General features: G+C 42.2%; 1 protein-coding gene across 2 annotated transcripts in view; it reads left to right on the forward strand.

Moving 5' to 3' along the window:
* The first annotated feature begins 295 nt into the window (after positions 1-295).
* Positions 296-15,092, forward strand: part of LOC133640681 (mitogen-activated protein kinase 6-like) — a 38,227-nt gene continuing 23,430 nt past the window's right edge. For both annotated transcript variants that reach the window (XM_062034245.1, XM_062034253.1), the window contains exons 1-3: positions 296-452; positions 4,636-5,361; positions 5,426-5,743. In XM_062034245.1, the coding sequence (XP_061890229.1) occupies positions 5,125-5,361; positions 5,426-5,743 (555 nt within the window). In that variant the 5' untranslated portion in view covers positions 296-452; positions 4,636-5,124. The remainder of the gene's footprint in view (positions 453-4,635; positions 5,362-5,425; positions 5,744-15,092) is intronic.

The raw sequence follows: 15,092 nt of genomic DNA on the forward strand, positions 1-15,092 counted from the left end.
CAGCCCCAAGGGGGACAAGCGGTAGAAAATGGATGGATGTTGTGTATTGAGCTTTATGTTTTGTCTGCACTGTGTTACACCCAGTGACCACCAGGGGGAGAACCAGGTGGTTTGTACTTCTGTTCTCAGTGTGTGTAAATAAAGCTGTCAAACGGTCCACAACAGCTCCCGACTCGGCTCTCGTGATTCTAAGGTGAATTAAGCGTATAACTGTAAGTGTTACCGACTCACAGTCAGTATATAATGACGTCAGTGTTCGGAGAGAAGCTGAGCGATAGTGACTTGTTCTACCGTCCCTGAAGGCAGCTGAGTGACGTCACTGCGCCTTTCCAAGCTCCGCCCATCCTCAATGGCGACCGCATCAGATCGGCTAAGCTCGGGGAGCGGAGCGCACTCCAAGCTGGGCCGCGTAGACTGACGCCAGCCGGGCTCCCATGCGACGAATACGCGCTGTGAGTACTCCCAAATCATTTTCACATCCACGGCCGTCGTGTTGAAGAAGTTAACCCACACTGGCTTTGTGCTGCTTTCACCACGTAGTCAGCTAGTAGTCAGCTAGTCTGCTTTCACCACGTAGTCAGATAGTAGTCAGCTAGTCTGCTTTCACCACGTAGTCAGATAGTAGTCAGCTAGTAGTTAGCTAGTCTGCCAACAACAACGCGCCTTTGTCTGCGGACATTAGCTGCTAGCTAATAGCTAACTAGCTAACATTACTCAGTATTGTCTGCGGACATTAGCTAATAGCTAACTAGCTAACATTACTCAGTATTGTCTGCGGACATTAGCCACTAGCTAATAGCTAACATTACTCACTAGTTAAGAGCTAACACTAACTAGTTAACATTACTTACTAGCTAACTCTAGTCACTAGCTAACATTACTCACTAGCTAATAGAGCTAACACTACTCACTAGCTAACATTAGTCACTAGCTAACATTACTCACCAGCTAAGAGCTAACACTAACCAGTTAACATTAGTCACTAGCTAACTCTAGTCACTAGCTAACAGTACTCACTAGCTAATAGAGCTAACACTCACTAGCTAACATTAGTCACTAGCTAACATTAGTCACTAGCTAACTCTAGTCACTAGCTAATAGAGCTAACACTACTCACTAGCTAACACTCACTAGCTAACATTACTCACTAGCTAACACTAGTCACTAGCTAACACTACTCTCCAGCTCTCTAGCTAATAGAGCTAACACTACTCTCTAGCTAATAGAGCTAACACTAGTCACTAGCTAACACTAGTCACTAGCTAATAGAGCTAACACTACTCACTAGCTAATAGAGCTAACACTAGTCACTAGCTAACACTAGTCACTAGCTAATAGAGCTAACACTACTCACTAGCTAACATTACTCACTAGCTAACACTAGTCACAAGCTAATAGAGCTAACACTACTTACTAGCTAACACTACTCGCTAGCTAACATTACTCACTAGCTAACACTACTCACTAGCTAACATTACTCACACATATATATATATATATATATATATACACACACACATATATATATTTATATATATATATATATTAGAGATGCACGGTTTGCGGACACAACCGCGGATAATCCGCGGGTCGGGCGGATGCATGACGAAAAAATTTGATTTTAAATAGATTCGGGCAGGTGGCGGTTGAACCAATTCAGAAGAAAAAAATCCATAGTTAAATGTTGTTACCCACATAGGAAAAAGGAGCAGCACTCTTTGAAACCGGCAATTATTCATCAGGCACTGCTGCTGCTGTCACGACAAATTTCTCCCCCCCTACAAAAGCCTTCCCCTCCATTTACTTCCGGAGGTGCGTCCAATAAAGTCACAAAGTTGCCGGGGGTCCTTAACCCGCACGCGACTGTCCTGTTTCGCGCCTGTACAAAAAAAAACAATAATGTATTTCTTCAGATTCCAGCAGCTGTCAAAGCCGAAGTATCCTTCCAGCGACGGGCAGTCAAAGCCCAAGTGCTATCCATCGCCGTCAATGACGTAAGAGGAAACATGACCACGGAAGTCAATGGGGGGGGAGGTTTTTGTAGGGGGAAGAAATTTGGCGTGACACACCACAACACAACAGAAGAAGAAGAAAAAAATAAAAAGATGGCAACGCCGGCAGCAAACGTGGTACGCGACAAACTAAAAAAGGGAATACTAAAGACCAGGGGGAAAAATAACAATAATAGTCAACACTCTCTTAATGGAAATGACAATAATATTATAATAATGATGATAAATATTATCAGGCATTAATATCTCTTAGCCTCTAATGCGTGGCCAAGAGATATTCATGCGTGGCACACATTGAATGTCTCTGCTGCATTGGATCAGTCTCCTTTCTTGAACAGGCATGCCTTGCATCGTCTATATTACATATAGAACAACGGCTTGTGGTTTTGATCAAATGTTAGTTCGGGTGGATGACGACTTTTGTGATGCGGTTGCGGATGAAATAATTGCCTATCCGCGCATCTCTAATATATATATATATATATATATATATAAGTATATATATATAAGTATTTATATATATAGGTGTGTATATATATATATGTGTATATGTACAGTATACGTGTGTATATATATGTGTGGGTGTGTATATATATGTGTGTGTATATATATATACATATGTGTGTGTGTGTATATATATATACATGTGTGTGTGTGTGTATATATATATACATATGTGTGTGTGTATGTATGTATATACAGTATGTGTATAAGTGTATATATGTGTATGTATATACAGTATGTGTGTGTATATATGTATGTGTATGTATATATATGTATATATATATGTATATATATACATACACACATATACATATATATACATACATATACATACACACACACATATATATATATATATATATGTGTGTGTGTATGTATGTGTATATATATATATATATATGTATATATATATATATATATATATATATATGTATGTGTATATATATATATATATATATATATATGTGTGTGTGTATGTATATGTGTGTGTGTATGTATATATTAGGGCTGCAACAAAATCATCACAGGGCCAACACAGATGTACAGACATGTTGATATCATATCAATCAATCAATGTTTATTTATATAGCCCTAAATCACAAGTGTCTCAAAGGGCTGTACAAGCCACAACGACATCCTCGGTACAGAGCCCACATACGGGCAAGGAAAACTCACCCCAGTGGGACGTCAATGTGAATGACTATGAGAAACCTTGGAGAGGACCGCATATGTGGGCCCCCCCCCCCTCTAGGGGAGACCGAAAGCAATGGATGTGGAGTGGGTCTGACATAATATTGTGAAAGTCCAACACATCAGCGAAAGTCCAGTCCATAGTGGGGCCAGCAGGAACCATCCCGAGTGGAGACGGGTCAGCAGCGTAGAGATGTCCCCATCCGATGGACAGGCTAGCGGTCCACCCCGGGTTGGGAGCAGAGTAGAAAAGAAAAGAATTGGCAGATCAACTGGTCTAAAAAGGGGGTCTATTTAAAGGCTAGATTATACAAATGAGTTTTAAGATGAGACTTAAATGCTTCTACTGAGGTAGCATCTCTAACTGTTACCGGGAGGGCATTCCATAGTACTGGAGCCCCAATAGAAAACGCTCTATAGCCCGCAGACTTTTTTTGGGCTCTGGGAATCACTAATAAGCCGGAGTTCTTTGAAGGCAGATTTGTTGCCGGGACATATGGTACAATACAATCAGCAAGATAGGCTGGAGCTTGACCGTGTAATATTTTATACGTAAGTAGTAAAACCTTCAAGTGGCATCTTAGGTGCACAGGAAGCCAGTGCAGGTGAGCCAGTATAGACGTAATATGATCACACTTTCTTCTTTTTGTCTATGGAGCCTATCTCAGCTGCTATATATCTACAATATAGAACAATGATCATGTACAATATTACACAATATGTCACAGCTGCAGCAGAAAATAGACATGATAAAGAAAGACATGTAGCTAACAGAGAAGGTAATAGACTGATACCATCAGACTGATATCATCTATTGCTGTATGGCCAGTGATTATACAGGTAATAGACTGATATCATCAGGTAATAGACTGATATCATCAGGTAATAGACTGATATTATGTATTGCTGTATGGCCAGTGATTATACAGGTAATAGACTGATATCATCAGGTAATAGACTGATATCATCAGGTAATAGACTGATATTATGTATTGCTGTATGGCCAGTGATTATACAGGTAATAGACTGATATCATCAGGTAATAGACTGATATCATCAGGTAATAGACTGATATTATGTATTGCTGTATGGCCAGTGATTATACAGGTAATAGACTGATATCATCAGGTAAAAGACTGATATCATCTATTGCTGTATGGCCAGTGATTATACAGGTAATAGACTGATATCATCAGGTAATAGACTGATATCATCTATTGCTGTATGGCCAGTGATTGTACAGCTGGATGGAGTGAGTCCAATGTGTTATTGTACATTGTATGCAAATACTAGATTCAGAGGCTTTGTGGCAGGACTTCAGCTATTGACGGGACAATGAAGACTTTGCTAAATACATGAAAATGTTATCCAAGTTGTTTTTATTGACTTCTAAAGACACGTCTGTTCCTTCTGTTCCCTTGTCTTTCAGCTTGTTGCCTACTAAAATGGAGGATAGTTTCGATTGCGACTGTGGCGAGCTTGAGCCACCTGATCATTGAGGCTAACCAATAACTCCAATCTAAAGGTCAGCCTCTAAACCATTTTGTCAGGATCAGGATAGTCTTTAGGAACCATTGAATCAAAAGTCAGTAAAATCCCATGAAGCTGCTCAGGACCAGTTCTACACTGTGAGGATGCAACTCCATGCTTCGAGAGCCTAACATTGCCATTCCATTCCAAGAAGTATCCATCCCCAGGAGTGGAGTTGGACATTTCAACCTGTGGTCATTCAAGATGAAAAGCAAGTTAAACAAGGCCAAAGTGTCCGGTATCTGACCGTGGCAACTGCACAGGGAGTACCTGGTCGTGGGGGTCCGTTAGCGCAGTTTGAAGGGGTCTTCTGCTAGCGTTGACCATAGTTGAGAAAGCTCCAGACCGAACATTAGTGAGGTTTGGTGCAAGAGCCTTAAAAGTCACCATGGCAGAGAAGTTTGAGTCCCTAATGAACATCCACGGCTTTGACCTGGGCTCTCGATACATGGACTTGAAGCCTCTTGGCTACGGAGGAAACGGCATGGTCTTCTCAGCAGTTGACACCGACTGTGACAAGCGAGTGGCTGTGAAGAAGATTATCTTGACCGATCCCCAGAGTGTCAAGCATGCCCTGCGAGAAATTAAAATCATACGACGCCTGGACCATGACAACATAGTCAAGGTAATTCCTGTGCCAGGGCTGACTTTGCTGGGATATACTTGGCTGACCTCTGCTTTTTGTCTAGGTCTTTGAAACTTTGGGTCCCAGCGGTCGCAGGCTAACTGAAGATGTGGTGTCCCTGACTGAAGTCAACTCTGTCTACATAGTGCAGGAGTACATGGAGACCGACCTGTGCAAGGTGCTGGATCGAGGCCTCCTGTCCGAAGACCACGCCAGGCTCTTCATGTACCAACTCCTCAGGGGGCTGAAGTACATCCACTCTGCCAATGTGCTCCACCGTGACCTCAAGCCCGCAAACCTCTTTGTCAACACAGAGGACCTGGTGCTGAAGATTGGGGATTTTGGTCTAGCCCGCATCATGGACCCCCACTACTCCCACAAGGTAAGACTGGCAAGGACATCAGCAGGCATGGTCCACAACACTGTACCACAAGGTCGGGAGTTTGTGGTGCTTATCACCCACTAATGTGCTGGTGTTCCCAGCAGGAAGTAAAGCAGACGGGATGTGGTTCCATGTGGTACCGCTTCTGTTTCCCTTCTCAGGGAAAATGAACCACATTTGCAATATTTGATTTCAACACAAATCGCTGTCTTTCATTTCGTAAAAAGAAGCTAGATTGTTCCAACCTGCTGTTGGTAAATAACAAGTAGTTTGTTCTTGTCACGGTTGTCCAAGGTTCAAAGTAGCCACTGGTGTGTGATTGTAGCCACTGGTGTGTGATTGTAGCCACTGGTGTGTGATTGTAGCCACTGGTGTGTGATTGTAGCCACTGGTGTGTGATTGTAGCCACTGGTGTGTGATTGTAGCCACTGGTGTGTGATTGTAGCCACTGGTGTGTGATTGTATCCACTGGTGTGTGATTGTAGCCACCGGTGTGTGATTGTAGCCACTGGTGTGTGATTGTAGCCACTGGAGTGTGTGATTGTAGCCACCGGTGTGTGATTGTAGCCACCGGTGTGTGATTGTAGCCACTGGTGTGTGATTGTAGCCACTGGTGTGTGATTGTAGCCACTGGTGTGTGATTGTAGCCACTGGTGTGTGATTGTAGCCACTGGTGTGTGATTGTATCCACTGGTGTGTGATTGTAGCCACTGGTGTGTGATTGTAGCCACTGGTGTGTGATTGTAGCCACTGGTGTGTGATTGTAGCCACCGGTGTGTGATTGTAGCCACCGGTGTGTGATTGTAGCCACCGGTGTGTGATTGTAGCCACCGGTGTGTGATTGTAGCCACCGGTGTGTGATTGTATCCACTGGTGTGTGATTGTATCCACTGGTGTGTGATTGTAGCCACTGGTGTGTGATTGTAGCCACCGGTGTGTGTGATTGTAGCCACCGGTGTGTGTGATTGTAGCCACTGGTGTGTGATTGTAGCCACTAGTGTGTTGTCACCCTCATAAAAGAATTGTATGTGAGGCCTGCTTGGTGGTGTGATGTTGAAGCCTCTCTTCTCCATTCATTGTGAGACGGCCAATCACACGTGTCCCACATTAGTCATCAGTCTGTCTGAAGGGAGACCACGTGACTGCTTGGCACCACCTCATCCATAGCCCACTCCTTCATTGTGTTGACTCAACATCTTTGTTGTTGGAGAGTCACCTCATACTTATTGTCACATGACTCATGCTGTGGGAGGAGTCATCTACATCTTGTTAGTATTGTCACATGACTCATCCTGTGGGAGGAGCCATCTACGTCACGTTTGCTGGGAAGGTCTGAATTAGCCCACTGTTCTCAGGAATGGCTTCACTGCACTTTTGTAGTACAAAGTACAAAAGCAGTAAAGTTGTCAGGTTGTGTAAATGGTAAATAAAAAGAGAATACAACAAATCCTTTTTACTTATATTCAATAGAATAGACTGCAAAGACAAGATATTTCATGTTCACACTGACAAACTTTATTTTTGCAAATAATCATGAACTTAGAATTTAATGGCAGCAACACATTGCAAAAAAAAATTTTTTTACCAGTGTGTTACATGGCCTTTCCTTTGAACAACACTCAGTAAAGGTTTGGGAAGTGAGGAGACACATTTTTGAAGTGGAATTCTTTCCCATTCTTGCTTTGTTCAACAGTCTCCCTTCTCATATTTTAGCTGCCACACATTTTCAATCTCTGGACTACAGGCAGGCCAGTCTAGTACCCACACTCTTTTACTATGAAGCCACGCTGTTGTAACACCTGGCTTGGCATTGTCTTGCTGAAATAAGCAGGGGCGTCCATGATAACGTTGCTTGGATGGCAACATATGTTGCTCCAAAAGCTGTATGTACCTTTCAGCATTAATGGTGCCTTCACAGATGTGTAAGTTACCCATGGCTTGACCACTAATACACCCCCATACCATCACACATGCTGCCTTCTACACTTTCACCCTAGAACATGTCTTGACCACTAATACACCCCCATACCATCACACATGCTGCCTTTTACACTTTCACCCTAGAACATGTCTTGACCACTAATACACCCCCATACCATCACACATGCTGCCTTTTACACTTTCACCCTAGAACATGTCTTGACCACTAATACACCCCCATACCATCACACATGCTGCCTTTTACACTTTCACCCTAGAACATGTCTTTACCACTAATACACCCCCATACCATCACACATGCTGCCTTTTACACTTTCACCCTAGAACATGTCTTGACCACTAATACACCCCCATACCATCACACATGCTGCCTTTTACACTTTCACCCTAGAACATGTCTTGACCACTAATACACCCCCATACCATCACACATGCTGCCTTTTACACTTTCACCCTAGAACATGTCTTGACCACTAATACACCCCCATACCATCACACATGCTGCCTTCTACACTTTCACCCTAGAACATGTCTTGACCACTAATACACCCCCATACCATCACACATGCTGCCTTCTACACTTTCACCCTAGAACATGTCTTGACCACTAATACACCCCCATACCATCACACATGCTGCCTTTTACACTTTCACCCTAGAACAGTCCGGATGGTTATTTTCCTTTTTGGTCCACAGTTTTCAAAAACAATTTGAAATGTGGACTCGTCAGACCACAGATCACTTTTCCACTTTGCATCAGTCCATCTTAGATGAGCTCGGGCCCAGCGAAGCGTTTCTGGGTGTTGTTGATAAATGGCTTTGGCTTTGCATAGTAGAGTTTTAACTTGCACTTACTTACTTTGCACACTGATGTGGCTTTTTGATGCAGTACCTTCTGAGGGATCCAAGGTGCGTAATATCATGGCTTACGTGCAGTGATTTCTCCAGATTCTCAGAACCTTTTGATGATATTACGGAGTGTAGATGGTGAAATCCCTAAATTCCTTGCAATATCTGCTTGAGAAATGTTGTTCTTAAACAATTTGCTCAGGCATTTGTTGACAAAGTGGTGACCCTCGCCCCGTCCTTGTTTGTGAATGACTGAGCATTTCATGGAAGCTGCCTTTATACCCAATCATGGCACCCACCTGTTCCCAATTAGCCTGTTCACCTGTGGGATGTTCCAAATAAGTCTTTGATGAGCATTCATCAACTTTCTCACTCTTTTTTGCCACTTGTGCCAGCTTTTTTGAAACATGTTGCAGGCATCAAATTCCAAATGAGCTAATATTTGCAAAAAATAACAGAGTTTCTCAGTGTGAACATGAAATATCTTGTCTTTGCAGTCTATTATTATTATTATTATTATTATAGAGGTTTATTTGAAATAGGGACAGATACAAAAACCTAGACATCTGAAACAGTTATCCGATGCATGCATCACAGTGTTTGTAGCCAAAGCTCATTTACAACACTTGTCCCCAACAACAACAACAACACAGATCCAACATCATTAAAATAGGAAAATAAAAAATAGAATGAGTTGATAATAATGATAATAGTAATAACACAGACAAAGTGCAAACTAGATAAAAGCCAATAATAATAATATTAACACAGACAAAGTGCAGACTAGATAAAAACCAATTAGTAAAAATGAGTAAAAACTAAACATGGAAACACGATTGTTGCTCAACTAGCCATCATTTTGTTTGTTTTTTGAAAGTGACAAGTGCAGGTCTACTTTTCAAAGTGTCCGGTAAAGAGTTCCATAGTTGTGGTCCTTTTATTGAAAAGGCAGTCTGGGCAAAAGATGTTCTACGGAATGGAACACAACAGTTGCCTTTTGACACTGCTCGGGTGGTAGATCTGCTACCACTTTGCAGTCTTGTAATTGCCTTGCAGAGCAATTGGGGAGCAGAGATATACAAGCATTTAAAAACCAGTTTGACTGTGTGTAACAAAATAAAATTGGTAAAACTTACAATATTGTATTTGGTTAAAATTTGGCAATGATGATATCGTATACTCTTCTTGTCTAGAACTTTCAAGGTGCGGTTATAAAGACACTCAATGGTCTTGATTGATGACTGGTGTGCCTGGGACCATGTGGTTAAGCCATAATATATGTGTGACAGAATCATTGCATTCATAAAAGTAAAAGCACAGATAAGAGTTAAGCAGTGTCTTATAATCTTAAAACAGCCTAGGTTTGCCTGAAGGCCTTGCCTGAAATTCAATTGAATATACGTTGAAAAGGATTTGCAAATCATTGTATTCTCTTTTTATTTACCATTTACACAACTTGACAACTTCACTGCTTTTGGGGTTTGTATTTCCAGTATGAATGCTAGTAGAAATGTGAAACTCTCCTTGGTCGTGGTTGGACTATTGTTTGAGTTTTTGCCAAAGTCCTATAGTCGGGCTGAATCTTAACTAAGTTTTTGCCAAAGTCCTATAGTCGGCCTGATTCTTAACTTAGTTTTTGCCAAAGTCCTATAGTCGGCCTGATACTTAAGTTAGTTTTTGCCAAAGTCCTATAGTCGGCCTGATTCTTAACTAAGCGGCTCCTCTCCAACTGTGTTTTGTCTGTCTGTGATAACAATGGTGGTATGCTGGTGGGTGGGGGAGGAGAATGCTGATAGCACCAGCAGTGGTCTCGTGTTTCAGACCTAACCAGGCTTGTTTTCAAGTGAACCCATCACCTTCTGAGTCATTGTGTTTCAGACCTAACCAGGCTTGTTTTCAAGTGAACCCATCACCTTCTGAGTCATTGTGTTTCAGACCTAACCAGGCTTGTTTTCAAGTGAACCCATCACCTTCTGAGTCATTGTGTTTCAGACCTAACCAGGCTTGTTTTCAAGTGAACCCATCACCTTCTGAGTCATTGTGTTTCAGACCTAACCAGGCTTGTTTTCAAGTGAACCCATCACCTTCTGAGTCATTGTGTTTCAGACCTAACCAGGCTTGTTTTCATCACACCCCGAGTCTGCTTCATTATATATAGTGAATTATTTCTGGTCAATGATGTTGTATACAGATGTCTAATTTTTACATTACTTAATAAGTCTAAAAGATGTTGGGAAGATCTGAATGAATGAGATCTGTTTTGAAGTCATGTGATGTACTATTTATTATCCTCTACTGACTAATAAATAAACATTAACTATTAGGCTTGGGCGATAAATCGATTTTATCGATAAATTAAATTTTTTTGTTGCAGACAATAATTCAAGTTTTTTCTCATCTTGCTCCTGCATATTTTTGTAGTTTCTGCCCTCCCCCTTACTTGACTACTGCTAACAAGAGTGAGACGTTTGTTGCGAAGAAAAGTGTTGTAAGTGGTTTGGTTTTGCAGCAAATGACTGCACGCTGCAAAGTTTGTTAAAAAAGGTAGCAGCACAATAAACTTGTTCCTGCATCTGAAACCGGAGCTTCTAGTTGTGTGCGGGAAATGCAAATCTTTACGGGGCAAACAAGACTGCAAAAGGAAACTTTGGCTAAACATCAGCTTACAGCAGACTTTGGCAAATGAAGGCCCACGTGCGGCCCTTTAAGCTTCTCAATCTGGCCCGCCGGACAATCCCAAATGAATTTTTTAGATGGCAACTAGCGCAGTGATGTTTTCAAATGACTGTAAGTCTTGAACTATACAAAGTATTTAAATGTCTGCACTTTTGCATGATATACTATGGTCATGTAAGTCACAGCAGGCACCAAGCACTGTGCGTTTCCACACAGTCTTTTGCATGATATACTATGGTCATGTAAGTCACAGCAGGCACCAAGCACTGTGCGTTTCCACACAGTCTTTTGCATGATATACTATGGTCATGTAAGTCACAGCAGGCACCAAGCACTGTGCGTTTCCACACAGTCTTTTGCATGATATACTATGGTCATGTAAGTCAAAGCAGGCACCAAGCACTGTGCGTTTCCACACAGTCTTTTGCATGATATACTATGGTCATGTAAGTCACAGCAGGCACCAAGCACTGTGCGTTTCCACACAGTCTTTTGCATGATATACTATGGTCATGTAAGTCAAAGCAGGCACCAAGCACTGTGCGTTTCCACACAGTCTTTTGCATGATATACTATGGTCATGTAAGTCAAAGCAGGCACCAAGCACTGTGCGTTTCCACACAGTCTTTTGCATGATATACTATGGTCATGTAAGTCAAAGCAGGCACCAAGCACTGTGCGTTTCCACACAGTCTTTTGCATGATATACTATGGTCATGTAAGTCAAAGCAGGCACCAAGCACTGTGCGTTTCCACACAGTCTTTTGCATGATATACTATGGTCATGTAAGTCAAAGCAGGCACCAAGCACTGTGCGTTCCCACACAGTCTTTTGCATGATATGCTATGGTCATGTAAGTCAAAGCAGGCACCAAGCACTGTGCGTTTCCACACAGTCTTTTGCATGATATACTATGGTCATGTAAGTCAAAGCAGGCACCAAGCACTGTGCGTTTCCACACAGTCTTTTGCATGATATACTATGGTCATGTAAGTCAAAGCAGGCACCAAGCACTGTGCGTTTCCACACAGTCTTTTGCATGATATACTATGGTCATGTAAGTCAAAGCAGGCACCAAGCACTGTGCGTTTCCACACAGTCTTTTGCATGATATACTATGGTCATGTAAGTCAAAGCAGGCACCAAGCACTGTGCGTTTCCACAGTCTTTTGCATGATATACTATGGTCATGTAAATCAAAGCAGGCACCAAGCACTGTGTGTTTCCACACAGTCTTTTACATGATATACTATGGTCATGTAAGTCAAAGCAGGCACCAAGCACTGTGCGTTTCCACACAGTCTTTTACATGATATACTATGGTCATGTAAGTCAAAGCAGGCACCAAGCACTGTGTGTTTCCACACAGTCTTTTACATGATATACTATGGTCATGTAAGTCAAAGCAGGCACCAAGCACTGTGCGTTTCCACACAGTCTTTTGCATGATATACTATGGTCATGTAAGTCAAAGCAGGCACCAAGCACTGTGCGTTTCCACACAGTCTTTTGCATGATATACTATGGTCATGTAAGTCACAGCAGGCACCAAGCACTGTGCGTTTCCACACAGTCTTTTGCATGATATACTATGGTCATGTAAGTCAAAGCAGGCACCAAGCACTGTGCGTTTCCACACAGTCTTTTGCATGATATACTATGGTCATGTAAGTCAAAGCAGGCACCAAGCACTGTGCGTTTCCACACAGTCTTTTGCATGATATACTATGGTCATGTAAATCAAAGCAGGCACCAAGCACTGTGTGTTTCCACACAGTCTTTTACATGATATACTATGGTCATGTAAGTCAAAGCAGGCACCAAGCACTGTGTGTTTCCACACAGTCTTTTACATGATATACTATGGTCATGTAAGTCAAAGCAGGCACCAAGCACTGTGCGTTTCCACACAGTCTTTTACATGATATACTATGGTCATGTAAGTCAAAGCAGGCACCAAGCACTGTGCGTTTCCACACAGTCTTTTACATGATATACTATGGTCATGTAAGTCAAAGCAGGCACCAAGCACTGTGTGTTTCCACACAGTCTTTTACATGATATACTATGGTCATGTAAGTCAAAGCAGGCACCAAGCACTGTGCGTTTCCACACAGTCTTTTGCATGATATACTATGGTCATGTAAGTCAAAGCAGGCACCAAGCACTGTGCGTTTCCACACAGTCTTTTGCATGATATACTATGGTCATGTAAGTCAAAGCAGGCACCAAGCACTGTGCGTTCCCACACAGTCTTTTGCATGATATACTATGGTCATGTAAGTCAAAGCAGGCACCAAGCACTGTGCGTTTCCACACAGTCTTTTGCATGATATACTATGGTCATGTAAGTCAAAGCAGGCACCAAGCACTGTGCGTTTCCACACAGTCTTTTGCATGATATACTATGGTCATGTAAGTCAAAGCAGGCACCAAGCACTGTGCGTTTCCACAGTCTTTTGCATGATATACTATGGTCATGTAAATCAAAGCAGGCACCAAGCACTGTGTGTTTCCACACAGTCTTTTACATGATATACTATGGTCATGTAAGTCAAAGCAGGCACCAAGCACTGTGCGTTTCCACACAGTCTTTTACATGATATACTATGGTCATGTAAGTCAAAGCAGGCACCAAGCACTGTGTGTTTCCACACAGTCTTTTACATGATATACTATGGTCATGTAAGTCAAAGCAGGCACCAAGCACTGTGCGTTTCCACACAGTCTTTTGCATGATATACTATGGTCATGTAAGTCAAAGCAGGCACCAAGCACTGTGCGTTTCCACACAGTCTTTTGCATGATATACTATGGTCATGTAAGTCACAGCAGGCACCAAGCACTGTGCGTTTCCACACAGTCTTTTGCATGATATACTATGGTCATGTAAGTCAAAGCAGGCACCAAGCACTGTGCGTTTCCACACAGTCTTTTGCATGATATACTATGGTCATGTAAGTCAAAGCAGGCACCAAGCACTGTGCGTTTCCACACAGTCTTTTGCATGATATACTATGGTCATGTAAATCAAAGCAGGCACCAAGCACTGTGTGTTTCCACACAGTCTTTTACATGATATACTATGGTCATGTAAGTCAAAGCAGGCACCAAGCACTGTGTGTTTCCACACAGTCTTTTACATGATATACTATGGTCATGTAAGTCAAAGCAGGCACCAAGCACTGTGCGTTTCCACACAGTCTTTTACATGATATACTATGGTCATGTAAGTCAAAGCAGGCACCAAGCACTGTGCGTTTCCACACAGTCTTTTGCATGATATACTATGGTCATGTAAGTCAAAGCAGGCACCAAGCACTGTGCGTTTCCACAGTCTTTTGCATGATATACTATGGTCATGTAAATCAAAGCAGGCACCAAGCACTGTGTGTTTCCACACAGTCTTTTACATGATATACTATGGTCATGTAAGTCACAGCAGGCACCAAGCACTGTGCGTTTCCACACAGTCTTTTGCATGATATACTATGGTCATGTAAGTCAAAGCAGGCACCAAGCACTGTGCGTTTCCACACAGTCTTTTGCATGATATACTATGGTCATGTAAGTCAAAGCAGGCACCAAGCACTGTGCGTTTCCACACAGTCTTTTGCATGATATACTATGGTCATGTAAATCAAAGCAGGCACCAAGCACTGTGTGTTTCCACACAGTCTTTTACATGATATACTATGGTCATGTAAGTCAAAGCAGGCACCAAGCACTGTGTGTTTCCACACAGTCTTTTACATGATATACTATGGTCATGTAAGTCAAAGCAGGCACCAAGCACTGTGCGTTTCCACACAGTCTTTTACATGATATACTATGGTCATGTAAGTCAAAGCAGGCACCAAGCACTGTGCGTTTCCACACAGT

The sequence above is a fragment of the Entelurus aequoreus genome, linkage group LG02 (genome assembly GCF_033978785.1).
Source record: "Entelurus aequoreus isolate RoL-2023_Sb linkage group LG02, RoL_Eaeq_v1.1, whole genome shotgun sequence".
Taxonomy (NCBI): Eukaryota; Metazoa; Chordata; class Actinopteri; order Syngnathiformes; family Syngnathidae; genus Entelurus; species Entelurus aequoreus.